Below are 17,622 nucleotides of genomic sequence, written 5' to 3'. Positions count from 1 at the left end.
TAATGGATGAAGTTTGGTGAATTGAATGATATAATTAAAAAGTCTGCATGGAGAAGAGGGAGAGTGTCTGGTATTCTTCCATACTCTGACACTGTCACTGTGAAGATGCTCCGAGTCATCAGGTTCACATTGTTGTCAGCAAATGACCATCCCTTGAGTACAGTGATTGTTTCTCTTGAGGAATCGTTCAATGTGGGAAACCTACTACCTTCTGAAAAAATGCAAATTAGAAAGACTGGGAAGCTGTTATTTTGAACCTTCCTCCAGCACCACCCACGCCTCAGGCTCAGGCAACACCTAGAGTAATTGGTATCAATTAGGCCCAGACCAGATGTGGCTATTGGCTAATGAAGTTAGTGTTTGCTGAAGTGGAAAAGCCATCCATCCAGTTCACCGCAGTGTAGTGGAAATGAACAGAGGAGGCTAAGAGGCTCTATTCTCTAAGATGGAAGAGGAGAACAGGGCCTCTTGGCAGACTCTCCATCCAGTCCATATAGTTTGGGCCCACAGCAGCACAACCATATGATTTAACTAATAGTAGCTAAGCCAGCTCTGTGAAATGACTTGGGTTTGGAGTATACTGCAATATCCTGACTAATAGGTTTGTTTATGTGTGTGGCCTTGAGTTGATTGGGAGACCACAATTACATTTTATCCAGAAATGTTAGAACAAATGACTCTTTTGATTGAGAAGCAGATTCAGATGGGGTCATGATCACGTATGAACTCAGAGGGAAATTACACCTAGAAACCAATGACAAGAAGTTGATGAGGTTGATTTTGTAGTATCTGTAATTACCCCACATAGATGCATCTGGACTGCAGAGACCCAGCTATAGAAATGTGTTGATATGAGTGGATTGACTCTGGCTGCTATTTTTGTCTTCTCTATTCCCATCACATTGAATTTGTAATTCCGTATTCTTGCTGTAAACCTGTTTTTATATGTGTACTGTTTGATTGTCTTGTAAGTGATTTATCCAATTCGCTTGTGTACAGGTTAGATAAGATTACAGGGAACTTATCCTGACTGACTTCCATGTATCAATGCTGAACTCCTCCCAGACAGAATTGTATATCAGACCATGTGGATTTTTCATATCGTAGACAAGGCTTTTATCCAAGCCTAGTCATATCATTAATCAAATTATATTCCTGGAATGTAAAGTCTACAGGCAATGGGGTTGTATATATTTTCCCAGTGATCAAAACGACCACATTGGCTATTATGGAGGCATGACTAATCGCGGTAATTGGTATATTTTCCTTCATTATAATTGACATTTTCATGTTAGATTCAAACAAGGAGCATCTCTTGTACGTTATTGTATGAACCACACTGATGTCGTCTGTCGGATACTCGCCACTGGTGCCCTCTAACTCTGGAAGTCATTACAACTGACATGAAAGAATGATTTATCATTATATAACACAACTGCATTTGCTTCGCTGTGGTCCCTCTTTGTGCTGTAAATATGTTTCCATACCACAAATACATCATTCAAACTTTGAAAGTGGACCCAAATTGCAGACACATCAGTATGAATAAATATACTGTGTTTGTGTGCTTGTGTGTACTGCATGTGTAAGACTGCACTATCAGACGATACCTAGTATGTCTCCATCTTAACTGTGATTGACAGGGAGTCTTACGTCTGTGGAGGATGGTGGCGTTGGAAGTTCCGTAACGTCCTGCCAGTTGCCCTGCTGTGGATGTCCCTGCAAAGACAAGGTACACAGTCTGATTTAACTATTGGCATTGATTGTGTTTTCTTATGTTTAGAACAGTATGAATCACATGGATATTAATTGATCATTTCATTGTTGTACTGTATGCCATTGCTTTCTATTCAACATTGCACTTCTTTCGTACTTTCATTCGTGTCTTTTTTCCTGTTTCGTTGATTGTGCTTGTTGCAACCTCTGCTTTCTCATGTCTGTTTTTTCAGTTAACACTAGCACTTATTGATTTACATATGCACATTCAGAATGATTGAACACCTGAAAGCGATTTGTTGTCCTTAAGTACAATAGTTCGATATCAAATTAGACCTACTTGATCAGTCTTTGGCAAGTGGAACTACTGGTCAGAAATATTGGTGTTACCTTTTTATATTCTGTGATTTTGTGATAACTGAAGGTAGATATAATGAAGAACAAAACCATCTTGATATCTGCACAAGTGATGGCTTTACAGTCCATCAGAAATACATGTAGCAGTCAGTACCAGTGATGGATAAATGCATTCAGTGTGCATCACTGGATAGAATCACTTTTAAACAGCGATGACCATCCATTTTCTATTTACCACTACCAGGTAATCACGAGAGGGGATTTCGAATGTGTTTCCTTACACTAACAGACTCTGAAACAGGGTGAATGTTTCCCAAATTGCATCAAGCAAATAATTTCTTACTGACTTTGCTTTAGTGAGTGCATTTCCATTTTTCGCTGTGTGCCATTTTTGACGGCAAAAAGACAAACACATTAAACAAGCACATGGAACCAGAAAACGTTCAATTTTTATAACGTCGCCCAAGGGTGCCGTTGGACGTTCTGCTAAGAGAGTTTTTAGGCTCAGCATGTGTTGTATGTACTGGGCTAATGTGTTTACCACAGGGACTCGCCCTCTTGAAGCCAGGAAAAGGCCTCCACTCTGGTCCAGTTCATTCTTCATAAAGCTCACACCATTTCTCTCACCTAGGAGTTATAACATTGCATGTTTTGTGCATGTTCTATGCTTAACTTCATGTTGTGGTAAACCTGACTGACTGACTGTTCTATTTTACGCTGTTATGTAACTGATGTATGTTATGTTAGTTTATTTAGAAAGCATAGTTTTTTTTCAGTTTGTGACATGCCGTAGCTGGCTGTGTTGGTCGGTATTGGCAGGCAGACCTGAAGCAGAAACATTTATAGTTCTGGCTGGTGTTCAGATAAGGCTTGGATCATAGGAGATTCCGTGCTGGGAAACAGGGCATTTTTTAAGTGTATTTAGTGCCAGAGAGAGAATCAACAGAGTAATCTCACACTCTCATAAAAATGATTCTCATAAAATGCTGCCTTATTTTGACAATTAACAATAGAGCTTCTTATCACAAGAAAGAGGGCAGGTATGATTATGAATCACTGAGTAGAAGATTGAGATTGCAGGAGTGTCAATACAGGACATTCGAAGGGGAATCCTCTTGACTCAGACATGTCAACATTTTCTGATTAAGTCCACTTGGGTATGTGGCACCACAGAGCAGATAACTCACATTTATGTTGTGTTTTTATTGTGATAGGACGCTTCTTCCAACCACAAATGAACAGAACGTCAATCTTGCCCCCATCAATTTTCATTCCACGTATTGACACTCCTGCAATCTCAATCTTCTACTCAGTAATTCTGATATTGATCTAGTGTTACGTAGGGAGCAGCTTTGACACTGTCATAACATGTGTAGTTGGGTTCCTAGTGATGAGCCATGGTCTCAGCAGACCTTTTGGAAATAAATAAAAATACCTTGGCAGAGCTGTTCCGTCCTCCACCATGTTCCAGCAGCATAACTCGGGCTGCTATGGTGACTGTATTACCACCACACTGGCGGTCCCGAGTCATGATGGCAGTCAAATTCGACATGACCATTTAGCCACAGTAATTCGGCTTCTCCAAGCTCTGATGCGGCTGATGGTCATTAGTACCCTACTAAACTTGCTAATTGCCTGGTACTCAGCACTCTATTGTCCCTCTACTCACTCTGACATCAATGCAAATGTAATTGAAAATCGAATCAAACACTTCATGAGAGCCCATGAGCTCATGTTGTGCAACATTTCTGTAGGCTATGCAATTGCGTGAGAAAACAGAGTGATGGCCTCTATTAAAAAGAGGAGGATCCCATCAGCTTTCAATAGGCTAGGCCTACTATATTTATTTATCAGCTTTCCTAATGTTAAACACATTGCTTTGCTTTGCAACAGGACTATAGCCTACCTGGCTGGCATGAAAATGAACCACAGAAAAAGCATCCTCAATTTGCTATTTAAGTGCATAGATGACATGTATTTTCGAGACAGGTGCAAGATAATGGTCCATTCTAAATCAAAACAAATTTCAGACATATGTTATTTAGTACTGTATACGTAAAGACAAGATTAAATCAAGGATAGTCTGATGGGGGACAATATTAGCCTATCGCTTGTGAATTATATATTATCCCTTGTGAATGATGCCCAGTGTAAGGCAAGAACCAGCGCATGCCTTTTTTTGTCACTTTTTCTATTCACATTCGCACATCTCATGTAGCCTAGCCCACAGGCCTATATATTTTGATAAGGTTTGTATCACAACTAAAGTGGCCAAATAACTTCTTAAAATTAAGCACATTAATTAGCTTTACAAGGGGTGTAGAGCCTAACTGGCACACATAAGCAGCGTGGGAGTTTCAAGTTTGGGGAAGATCATTTTCACCATAAAAATGCATTTGTGGTCACATTTGAGAATTGTGTTTTCCTGCTAATAGAACATTCGCTCTTATAGCCTACTGCCGTGTGCGCATTGCTGCGCTTATGTGAAGAAATAGCCAAATAGTTTATCAACATTTTAAGCAAAGATTTCTGTTGTATCAGGCTCATTGCTCAAAACAGGGGTTTTTATGCTAATGGTTGTATTTATTTGGAATCTATCGCGTCCCACAACTGTCCCAGACTATGATTGGAATATTTATTTCTCACACAGAATAGAATAGGTCAACTTTTGTACTAAAGGGGATAGTAGATTGACAGAGGCTAGTGCTTTTGCTGTTCATCCGGCCAACTCATCTTGAAGGCTGACGGAAAGTAAATGTGGACAGTTATTCCAATATCTTCAATATTCGCCTCAGACTTGGATAAGGATGCATGCAATTGCATCCCAGATGTGTCTGTCTTCACTTAGCCTGTGAAAAAGACCCGATCATTTGATGGAGAGCCATGTGAGTGAGAGGTGCTTCGGCAAGCAGCTAGGAGAAGGTAATTCTAATTGTTATATTCAGCCCAAGGGCACAACGGCTACTGGCCGCAAAAGGCATGGATTTTTTATGGGGCTTTACGGCAACACAAAGGGGATGCAGCCGGGAAATTGGAGGCATTATCAATTGCTTGTCAAATTGTGAATGAGAAACTGATGAAGTGTGTACAGTCTGTGCAACAAAAAAAACAACAAAGCAGAGCTCATGCCATTCATACAGCTGTTTTCAAATCATCATTAAAGTCACATCGTGCAGCCTTAGAATGTATTAAAAATCAAAACATATAGCCCAACGTTTGTAGAACAACAAAAGTTACATATCTCTAAATGAAGCATCTAGGATCTGTGTCTTTGTTAACCGCTCAACACAGAATAGCCACATGTGCACACTCCCTCAGATCGTTTGGAGAAAATATCCTTTCTATTTTATTCAGCTATGTTCAATTGTATTATTCATACTATAAAATAATGCCACCTCATTCTAAGCGAGTCTTGTCTGCTAAATGAACTAGTGTAGCCCACAGCCATATGGCATAGTTAGATCAGGGCCTAACATAAGGACAACTCAGAGTATGCTAATCTGATCTGAAATAGACTACATTTTCTTCACATTATGTTTCTTTAAAACTGTTTCAAATAAATCATAGATTTATTGTGATGGTGTAGGCTATATTACATGGATTTATTAGCCTTTTTAAAATGTAGATGTTCTTAAGGTCTGCATCAGTGGCTTATAGGCTGCGTGGAAGCCAGGAGATACTAAATGTGTTTATGTTAAGACCAGCAGTTATTTGCTTGACAATCACCAGCTGACAACAGTTTGACTGCCATAGCCCTAAGCAAAACTCCTGTCTGTTAAAAGATGGGGTCATATGCAATTTAAACTGCATGGGTCATCACAAGCCCCCCCCCCCCAACCCCCCTCCCTTGCCTTCCCTCCTCTCCCCTCTTGAGGTATAAGCACTTAATTAGCCCTCTCATTAAAACAGGGGTGGGGCAGATACCAGCTGAGATACAGCTTGCTGGTGAGCTGCCAAGAGATCAGGAGAGGGCTGCTTGAAAGCAGTAGAGTAATCTGGAGGATTACAGTTTCTCAGAGGTCCTCTATCTGAAATAATCTGTTTCTAGGCGATGGGGGTATCAGTTATTGTTTAAACCCCTTTCTTCCCCTGTTTTGTATCTGGCATTCCATCCCCTGGCACCATTCCACTGCAGCCTGCCCTGCCGCCTCTCAAAGGAGTTATCTGAACAAACCCTGTTTTTAAGGCACTCTCTTCCCTGGCACACTTCACATTTTCAGTCATGCTACAGTAACAACAACGTGCGAGTTTCCTTACAAGTCGGCGTCTTGAGGTTTATACAGCAACAATGGGGTTTTGTGTTCTTATGTTAATGTGTCCTTCAAAACGTTTAATCACAGAAATGTATAGTTTTCCCTCTCTTTGACAGTTAAATGTATACACATGTTGCTCTTTTTCAACACTACTGTACACAATCACTTTTTGGAACCCACAATTATTGAACACTTCGCCAGTCAGATGGAAAAGTCTTTGAACATTTTTAAACAAAATATGTATTTTTATTTAACATGAAATAACTTCCCAGGAGTTGCTGAAGCCAGTTATTCAACATGTACTCTCACATGTAATTGTCAGAAATCAGTTACAGTGATTATATGTATTATCTTAGACCCACATCGGAGTATCTAATTTTAAGTGTGTGTGCGTGCGTGCGGCCGTACCAATGATGTATAAGTGAGCTCCAAATGTATTGTGACAGTGAAAGAACATGATTATGGATAATCCTGAATGAATTGTGAATTATGTTGAGTGAGAAAGTTACAGAGGCCCCCTTATTGTAATGGTGAGAGGTTAGCATGTCTTGGGGGTATGATTATTAACATTATTATTAATTCAGGACTATCTGTAAAAATGCTAGCATCCACATTAATGGTAGCATCCACGTTAGCTCCCGAGTGGTGCAGTGGTCTAAGGCACTGCATCTCAGTGTAAGAGGCCCCACTACAGTCCCTGGTTTTAATCCAGGACGTATCACGTTCATAGGGCGGTGCATAAAATGGCCCAGCGTCATCTGGGTTTTAAATAAGATTTTGTTCCCTAAAGGTAAAATAATAGAATAATGTAGAAGTTTTTAGAAACGTATTATATTGTTATTTACAATAAAAGTGATTCTAAAATGACACCATTTATTTTTTACGATTATTTTCTATTGGGCACAAAATAATCTGAAACACAACCAAACAAACAGCAAATGCATCCAACAAGTTTGTAGAGTTACAAGCAGTGTTCCCTCATAACTGCTCAAATGTGTGCGCGCTTCTCCTAGACTGCAGCGCAGAAGAAATGCCAGGCTGGGCAGAGACGCAAGAGATTGAACTTCACGATACAGATCATCGTTTTTTCTCTGATTGAATCAACATTATATCCGCCCCTTTTCAATGCAACAAACCAAAAACAAATCAAGCTTTGTAAGATTGAGTCTGTGATTTTGTTGTAGGCAGAGCAAGAGTGTAACGGAGTAGAATTATATTTGTGGGGGTCGCCCACGAGCGGTCAGATCAGAGCGCAGAGCCACGCTTGTACTCATTTCTTGATATTCTTTGCTAGTTAGCGAGTTATTAGCCCAGTTATTGATACGTAGATGTCAGCAATGAGGAGTGCTTCCTACTGCTTCATACAAGAGCACAAATCGTGTATGCTACATTTCAAGCTGTCTTTGAAAACCCAATCAGTTAAAAAGCATATATCATCATTAAAGGAGCAGTGTTGTATTTTGAGACAGGCTTGAATATGCAAATAAGCCAATAGGCAGTGAGGGTGGTCTACATTGTCGAATTCTCTGCAATGGTGGAAAAGTACCCAATTGTCATACTTCAGTAAAAGTAAAGATGCCTTAATAGAAAATGACTCAAGTAAAAGTGAAAGTCACCCAGTAAAAACCTATTTGAGCAAAAGTTTTAAAGTATTTGGTTTTAAATGTAGTTAAGTATCAAAAGTAAATGTAATTTCTAAAATATACTTAAGTATCAAAAGTACAAGTAAATGTATAAGTCATTTCTAATTTCTTATATTAAGCAAACCAAGACACCATTTTCTTGTTTTTTATTTAATTTACGGATAGCCAGGGGCATGCTCCAACAAATCAGAGGCAGTAGGGATGACCAGGGATGTTCTCTTGATAAGTGTGTGAATTCGACCATTTTCCTTTCCTGCTAAGCATTCAAAATGTAATGACTACTTTTGGGTGTCAGGTAAAAAGTACACTATTTTTTAGGAATGTAGTGAAGTAAAAGTTGTCAAAAAATATAAATAGTAAAGTACAGATACTCAAAAATACAACTTAAGTAGTACTTTCAAGTATTTTTACTTAAGTACTTCACACCACTGATTCTCTGTATAGTAATAATAATTAATTGTATTTTGCAAAGTGGTTTCTTGCATCATACAACACAATACAATGCAATTTACAGACACCAATTTGGCCCATGGTATTACAGACCACATAAAAAAATCATGAATTAATGTCTAGCCCTTTATTGTGTAAAAACGTTTTTAAAAGTCTAATTCAATGTAGGCCTTCATTGAACACAACATATAGGCTAATGTAGGCTATATCTTAAAAATCAAAAGCTATTTCCATGTGAAAATGTTGGGATTTGCGCCATTGGTTTTGTTGGTAGGCCTACATTATGCTATAGCCACAATAGCCTATTGGCTGCTGTCTAAAACAGTAAGGGTACAGCCTCAGTGTTAACTGTAAACGCGTGCTGGAAGTTGCACAAAATTCTCACAACGTTCAAATTTCCACTCACAAGACCTAAAATTTGCTCAGTGCCCCAAAAAAGTTGAGGGAACATTGGTCACAAGCTTGATGTAATGATTACGTGCTAGGAATGTGGTACCAAATTCTAAACTTTTAACTCTTTCAATATCATATAAATTAATTTGTCCCAATACTTTTGGTCCACTAAAATGGAGGGACTATGTACAAAAAGTGCTGTAATTTCTAAATGGTTCACCTGATATGCATGAAAATACCCCCAAATTAAAGCTATTTGGAGTACAGAGCCAGTGCTGGAGTACAGAGCCAGTGCTGGAGTACAGAGCCAAAACAACAAAAGATGTGTCTCTGTCCAAATGCTTTTGGAGCTCACAGTATATAAAGTGTGTGTGTGTCCGTCCCCATCCCCTCTGGGCCATGTGAGTGCAGGGTGGTTCAGTACACAGGGGGCTGGTCAGGCCCATGGCAGCGGTCAGGGCTTAGTGGGTCTCAGAGGGATGTGAACAGGGAAATACAAACTGAGTAAACATCATTTGGCATGTTGTTTTTCCTTTTGCGCACCACACACACCACACCAGTGGCTGACAGCGTCACCCACACACACACACACACACACACACACACACACACACACACACACACACACACACACACACACACACACACACACACACACACACACACACACACACACACACACACACACACACACACACACACACACACACACACACACACACACGTCTGTAAAACTGCAGGGTATTCCAGTAGCATGATTCCGTCCAATAGTGATTTCACTCTCCTTTGCAAAACAGACCCAGTCCAGTTGTCAAACGTTGATCCCATTACTTGTTTATTTAAATCCTGACCATGAAGGGAGTTTGTTCCTGCTGTTGTTTTTTCTCTGGACCCTGCCAAATATTATATGAAATTGCCACCATTTTGTTGGGAGGGATTCTAGTTGACTCCGCTAAATGGTAACCACAGCAGCACAACCACAGTTCTGTTGGTATGCAAATGCTGAGGCATCACCCTTGTTGTTGTCTAATGTATCTCAATGTTGTGGAAGTGAAACGGCGATGGACTGACTGTCTGGACATCCAGTCGCACTTTCCAACATCTGTTCACATTTTCAATACCATGATTTAATAACATGGAGTGTCTGTTTTGCATTAGCTCTGTTAATTCCTTATAATTCATGTTCAGGGTCTATTCTCATAACATGGAAAACGGGGGAAAAACATGTTCAAAGCAGAGTGGATCGAGGTAAAGTATTTTATGTAAAACCACTATTATAATTCCTTACTGGTCACAGAGTCAGGAAAGATTCAGACTTTCCAGTGTGCTCAGTAGTACATTTAGGAACAAAGGGCAATAAAACAAATGACCTTTATTCTCTGCAGTAGTGCTCATTCCAAGACCGTCCAAAATCAGTATTTTCATGTTTACACACATTGCTTTTCTAATTCAGTCGTATTTTAATCTTATTCAAGTGCTAGCATGACATGCTAAAACAAATCAAACTAATACTGAACGTCCAAATATATTATTACAGTGGGATGATTCTCATTGGCCAGGCTCCTATTACATAGAAATGTATGGATACAAACTTTGTTTTTAACGTATTTCGACACTGACAAGTCCAATTGCTTTGTCCAATTGGAACCACAGCGAATACCAACGCCTACATTCTGAGAGTACATTTGCTAGGACACATCATTGATAATTGTTGGATTAAATGCTTGTGGGAGGTAAGACAGACATTTACATTTGTTTGGTTTACCAAAGAGATTATGGAATTTCATTGGGTTTAGAAATTAGAATGGAGAAGTAATACTTGTCATGACAATGGTGTTCCCTAAACAATGACCTGCAGACACGGAGCACACTTTTGTTATGGCAAGTAATTAAAAAATACAGCTCTGCCACCAATGATGCTTAAAAACTCTGTTGTTTCTCCTTCGATCAATCTGGAAACCCGACCACAGCTCCCGAGCTCACAAGTGCGCACCATTGTAACCTTAATTCCCTTTTGACATGTCTCCTGTCAATGGTTATCATGGTCATCATTTGCGGTGGTGTTACTTCCTCACCAGTGTTTGCTCAGAGCCTCTCACCGTTCCTTTTGTCTCAGTTTTTCTCATTGTAAAACCATACATATGTAGGATCTTAATTTGATCACCCTGTGGCAGGATAACTTTCTGCAACGCAGGACATTTTAAAACGTGTAGTGTATTTGAGATTTTAAAAGGCTTCTGAAGTTTGTCATTTCCATTTAGAAATTTCAAACTTGATTTTCACTTACGAAAAATGTATCAACCGTTACAAAAATGTCCATTTAATTATAATCCACATAATAATTCAAATTTCCTCTTGTTGCAGGATTATTTTCCTGCTGTAGGAGACTGGCTCAGATTAAGATTCGACATCTGTATCACATCACAACACCCAACGTCCTCCCTCGTATTTCTCTCTGTTTGCACATAGATGGTAAATCACTAGTGATTCTGACTGGTTAAAAGATGATACCCAGTCTCTTTATTACACCACGTACCTTATATTTGACCACTTGTTGACCTGGGGTGTAGAAATGTTCTCTGTGTCTTTTATGGGACTGGGACTATGGCCCTGATAAATCCTAGAGGCAAATGAGAGGGGCTGTCGCTCACTCTGCATTTCATCCTCCACTCAGACTCTCCAAATGAAACCAGCGCACAGCACCAGTATGCCACAGTCAATTATGTCTAGGCCATTAATTGGACTGTTTGGTAATCCCTTACATCAATAAGAGTTTAATAGCTTTCACTATAATTATATCAATTTGATTATTTTGAATAGAAGTGTGGCTGTTACTATTTGATGGATTTTAAAAAAGACAAGTGGATAATGTGTGCAGTTAGCTTAATATTTAGATGACAGGTGATTTGGCATGTGATATAGTGCAGCCTGAATGGAAGACCGTGCTGGTGGGATGTTTGCAGTGGTGGAAAAATTACCCAATTATCATACACTAGTAAAAGTAAATATATTTTAATACAAAATTACTAAAGTAAAAGTGTAAGTCACCCAGTAAAATACTACTTAAATAGAAGTCTAAACGTATTTGGTTGTAAATATACTAAAGTATCAAAAGTAAAAGTATAAATCATTTCAAATTCCTTATATTAAGCACATTTACCGATAGCCAGGGGCACACTCAGACATAATTTACAAACTAAGCATGTGTATTTAGTGAGTCCACCAGATCAGACGCAGTAGGGATGACCAGGGATGTTCTCTTGTTAAGTGTGTGAATTAGACCATTTTCCTGTCCTGCTAAGCATCGAAAATATAACGAGTACTTTGGGTGTTAAGGAAAATGTATAGAGTAAAAAGTACATCATTTTCTTTATGAATGTAGTGAAGTAAAAGTAAAATTTGTCAAAAAATATAAATTGTGAAGTACAGATACCCGCAAAAAACCTGCTTAAGTAGAACTTAAAGTATTTTTTACACCACTGGATGTTTGGATAGTTGACCTTTAAATTGTACACTGTCTCTTTATAAACGTTCAAGTTTGTGATGAGGACATGTAACAGATCAGTCCTTCATACATTGCTATGATCATTGATCTCCTGAAGAAGATATCGCTTCTCCTTTCTTTCTGTTCCCCAAATGTTTGGATATACTTGTAAAGTTACCAGGTTGTTAGCTAACTAGCCAATGAGGTAACATGACAGAACAAGGTGTAAACAAATGGTTAACGACATGTGAGTAGTTTTAGAACGGCCCATGACATGGTTTTTGAAAGTAAAATGCAGTCCTGGCTATCAGCTATAGGAATATAAAGTTTTTAAGTTTTAGAACTATCAGCTATAGGAATATAAAAATGTTGCGCCGGTAATATTGGTCAGATCGGTTGACCTGGTTGGGTTCGAAGCAAACCATTTTCGTTGTTATAATGGTGCAATCTTGACGCTATCAAATCTGCACTCTTTTTTTTTCTTTAGGGCACAAGGAAACAAATGTACAGCGAACCTTATCATTACAACAATAATTATCTGAAAACTCCTGGTCGCACAGCAAAGGATTTCATTGCATATGCTACCAAATTGGTCGTACTTAGAGCCCTGAATATGTATGATAATGCTTGAGACTCATGTTGCTGGCAGTAGTAGTTTTTTCTTTGACTGGGCCTCACAGTGCATTCGGAAAGTATTCAGACCCCTTCACTTTTTCCACATTTTGTTACTTTACAGCCTTATTCAAAAATTGATTAAATTAAATTATTTCCTCATCTATCAACATAAAATACCCCATAATGGCAAAGCGAAAACAGTTTTTTAGAAATGTTTACAATGTGTAAAAAAATTAAAAACAGAAAGGCCTTATTTACATAAGTATTCAGACCCTTTGCTATGAGACTTGAAATTGAGCTGAGATGCATCCAATTTCCATTGATCATCCTTTAGATGTTTCTGCAACTTCTTTGGAGTCCAACTGTGGTAAATTCAATTGATTGGACATGGTTTGTCTAATATAAAGGCACATACCTGTCTATATAAGGCCCACAGTTGACAGTGCATGTCAGAGCAGAAACCAAGCCATGAGGTCGAAGAAATAGTCCGTAGAGCTTCGAGACAGGATTGTGTCGAGGTACATCTGGGGAAGGGTAACAAAACATTTCTGCAGCATTGAAGGTCCCCAAGAACACAGTGGAAGAAGTTTGGAACCACCAAGACTCTTCCTAGAGCTGGCCGCCCGGCCAAACTGAGCATTCGGGGGAGAAGGGCCTTGGTCAGGGAGGTGACCAAGAACCCGATAGTCACTCTGACAGAGCTCCAGATTTCCTCTCTGGAGATGGTTGTCTTTCTTAAAGGTTCTCCCATCTTTGCAGCACTCCACCAATCAGACCTTTATGGTAGAGTGGCCAGACAGTAGCCACTCCTCAGTAAAATGCACATGACAGCCAGCTTGGAGTTTGCAAAAAGGCACCTTAAGAACTCTCAGACCATGAGAAACAAGATTCTCTGGTCTAATGAAACCAAGATTGAACTCTTTGGCCTAAATGCCAAGCGTCATGTCTGGAGGAAACCAGGTACCGATCATCACCTGGCCAATACATCCCTACGGTGAAGCATGGTGGTGGCAGCATCATGCTATGGGGATGTTTTTCAGTGGCAGGGACTGGGAGACTAGTCAGGCTCGAGGGAAAGATGAATGTAACAAAATACAGAGAGATCCTTGATGAAAACCTGCTCCAGAGGACTCAGGACGTCAGACTGGGGCGAAGGTTCACCTTCCAACAGGACAGAGACCTTAAGCACACAGCCAAGACAATGCAAGAATGGCTTCGGGACAAGTCTCTGAATGTCCCTGAGTGGCCCAGCCAGAGCTCTGAGTTGAACCCGATCTAACATTTCTGGAGAGACCTGAAAATAGCTGTGTAGCGACACTCACCATCAAACTGACAGAGCCTGAGAGGATCTGCAGAGAAGAATGGGAGAAACTCCCAAAATGCAGGTGTGCCAAGATTTCTTGGGTATGATGCTACAGACTCGAAGCTGTGATCCCTGCCAAAGGTGCTTCCACAAAGTACTGCGCCAAGGGTCTGAATACTTATGTAAATGTGATATTTTATTGTTTTTTTTTATTTTTTGGCCCCAAAAAAATTTTAAACAGTTTTTGCTTTGTCATTATGGGGTATTGTGTGAAGATTGATGAGGGAGAAAAAACTATTTAATTCATTTTAGAATAAGGCTGTAATGTAAGGCTGTAATGTAGTGTGGAAAAAGTCAAGGGGTCTGAATACTTTCCGAATGCACGTTAATAGGTGTTTGTGGACCAGGAAATGGAACAGCCACTTAAAGCTGTAATGTGGTCTGCCTGAGTGAGTGGATTTAGTTTTTAGGACCCTCTTGACCCTCTCGGCTTAGAAGAGGGCACATGTTGGCAGGTATAACAGGGCCACAGTAGGACCAGGCTGTAATCTGACCTTGCATCAGCCATTCATTGCGGGGTACATAACACTTCTAATGAGTCATTTTTTCTGAAGCAATGACAACTCTGGACTGGAATCAGGCGATAAACAAAAACGTGTGGTTTTGGTAGTATTTTTTTCCAGTGGTTAATTTGCTCTTACTGTTCCCTCGACCCTCACCAAGGGTAGAATTCTCTGGATTGTTGCCTTCCAGGTTTCCTAATACCTGATTTGATTCAGTTTGTAGAGAAATCACATCTCAAAGGAAACATGGCTCCTCCCTGTAAGCCATCAGGATCCAGGATCAGAGAGTTAGGCAAGTAAACGAAAACACCCAACATAACAACTGCTGATTTCCATTGTATGGGTGTTATCCAGGGTTTGGCTTTTGAATTGTAATATAAATGTTCCTGAAATTTCATAGAGAAAGACTTACAGAAGATACACTGTTGCTCACAATCAAGTTAAAAAGTTGGATCAATAAGCTAATGGAGAAGAGACAAACACGATTATTGAGATTGCTGTATTTAATTCTGTCTTATTACAGTTCTAGAAGACTGTATTACATAACCGTGTTAAATGACTTTGAACAATTCTGAAAGGGATCCCATCATTATGCCGACTTTGAGTGTCTTCTGACTGTACTAGCTACGTACATTCCTTGTTTGAGCTGAGCCTATGTTTAGATGTCTGCAGACCACTCTCAACACTATTCACATTTAATGTTTATTTATGCTAAATAAAATAGACGGTCTTGTAACTTGTGTTGAATGCCGATCAAGAATGGTACTTGACAAATTTGCCTTGCTTTGCAGTGGTATTTTGCTCAAATGTTTCTGCCAATAAACAGAAACATGGTTTTGGCTCACACATTAGTCTGATCTGGATGAACATAAGTCATTGTTTTCTGAGTGAAGGTTTTTTTCCAGCCCATGACATTTTTTATCCGTGCATAGTCTTTAGATGACCTTTAAATCATAGCTATGATATTTTATTATCTCAACATATATTTTTCAACTGCATAAGTAGTATTAGTGTCTTTTTTCACTGACTGACTCTTGTCTCTTTGCTACTCCTAATCTAAATCTCCTGTAAGTCTAAACTTGAGATGGTCCCTGTTGTCTGACTCTATTGGTCCACTAACACAGTCTCTCTGACCTCTGACATTGGCCTTGCACTGGCCTTGCACTGTTGCACTACTGACCTGACTCCTCCTCCACTGCCTTACCTGTCCTGTCCTGGTGTCCCCTGGTGTCTTCCTGTACTCCCTGGTGCTGGGGTATAGTAGTGACAACATGTCCATGTTTTGCTTCAGCAGTGTTGAGCTGTAGTAACTCCAACTGCGTTGTGGTGCTCACGGACTCCCAGGGTACCTTTACCTCCCCCTGCTACCCCCAAGTGTACCCCAAAAGTCAGGCCTGCAAGTGGACTCTGCAGGCCCCGGCTGGATTCATTGTGCAAATAACCTTCTTCGACTTTGATCTCGAGGAGGCTCTGGGGTGCATCTATGACCGCGTCATTGTCAACACCGGAAACCAAGATGTGAAATTTTGTGGCTTGACAGCCAACGGACTGACGCTAAACTCCACCAGCAATGTGATGGAGATGTCATTTAACTCAGACTTTAGCGTCCAAAAGAAAGGATTCAATGTCAGTTACAGACAAGGTATGTTTTAAAGCAGGCACATTTTTTTACAGGTATATTTGAATGATTATGATTTTTATGGTTATTATTGTTATTATGATTCTTCTGTTTATAGTTTGAATGTTTTTACATCACATTTTATTTTCTATTTTGAACGTGGTAGTTTAGATGTTAGTGTTTAGCCATGCTCTATGACAGTAAGCTTGAGGTATTTATAAGTAATTCCCCACGTCATTTTAGAGGGATTTCACGTTACACAAGCATCAAACATCTCCGCCATTATACTAACCAAACAGCAACAACATGGCTTAAGGACAAACACGTCTTCCATCCATGATGCTTAAAAAGTAGCCTTTTTCTTTCTTATTTCTGACACACGGCTTCGGCCTTTAACATACTCAGTTCCTTTTCCTCGAATACCAAAAAGCGCTAATAACTCAAATATTGTATTCTCAATATAATAGTCAGAGAAACCTATGATTTCTAATAACATTGATTGTTTTATAGTGTATAGCCTATAAATGGTGTATGTTCGGTTTATAGAATCCTAGTCCCAGCCTTTATTTAGGCACCACACGTAAACCCAGCACATCAAAGAGTTACAGTAAGTGTAATAGGCTCATAGCTCCACCCCCCCCCCCCCCACCCTTCCAGTAACATTTTAGAGAGCACTAATCCATCAAATTCACTCCTAGCTTGAATAGAACCTCCGATATACATCGAGTCCAAGTGCGAATCAGGTGTCAGGGACTGGTGCCGTAGCTGTTCAATGCCTTCACATTATTTACATTTTCACAAAATTCTGGAGACCAATTTTACTGTGAGAGACCACAGGACAAGTTTCAGCCAGTCAAGTTGGAACATGGTATGCTTTGCAATATGCAAGCAATCTTTCTGTTGCTGTGAAACACCAGGGAGGCCAAGGAAACCCTGCTTTGGGGGGTTTCCACAGTGCTTGGTTCTGGTTGGCTCCTTTGCTGTCCTCAAGCATTGGGTATCAATTTAACGCATGGCTGTCTGATGAGCTAGAGTTGTCAGCATCTATCATTTAAATTGAATAATTCATACAGTGCATCACATGAGTCTTGTGGTCTAAGCTCCTACTGGGTTTAAACTCAAGGTGATATCCCAACCGGCAGGCAACCTATTGAACTTGGCTTTCAATCTGTTGGCAGTCCAACGTCCTGCCTGGAGCCCTGGAATCATATGACGGTGTCACAGTAA

General features: G+C 39.8%; 1 protein-coding gene across 11 annotated transcripts in view; it reads left to right on the top strand.

The window, feature by feature from the left end:
- Positions 1-17,622, top strand: part of adgrg6 (adhesion G protein-coupled receptor G6) — a 58,003-nt gene that overhangs the window by 3,045 nt on the left and 37,336 nt on the right. For 9 of the 11 annotated variants that reach the window (XM_064925267.1, XM_064925263.1, XM_064925269.1 and 6 more), the window contains exons 2-3: positions 1,644-1,732; positions 16,069-16,419. In XM_064925267.1, the coding sequence (XP_064781339.1) occupies positions 1,644-1,732; positions 16,069-16,419 (440 nt within the window). The remainder of the gene's footprint in view (positions 1-1,643; positions 1,733-16,068; positions 16,420-17,622) is intronic. The other 2 variants (XM_064925258.1, XM_064925265.1) reach the window with 2 other exon arrangements.

This window comes from Oncorhynchus masou, chromosome 19, assembly GCF_036934945.1.
Source record: "Oncorhynchus masou masou isolate Uvic2021 chromosome 19, UVic_Omas_1.1, whole genome shotgun sequence".
NCBI classification, from domain to species: Eukaryota; Metazoa; Chordata; class Actinopteri; order Salmoniformes; family Salmonidae; genus Oncorhynchus; species Oncorhynchus masou.
Note: the sequence above shows the minus strand (reverse complement) of the source record. Positions and strands in the feature narration are given on the sequence as shown.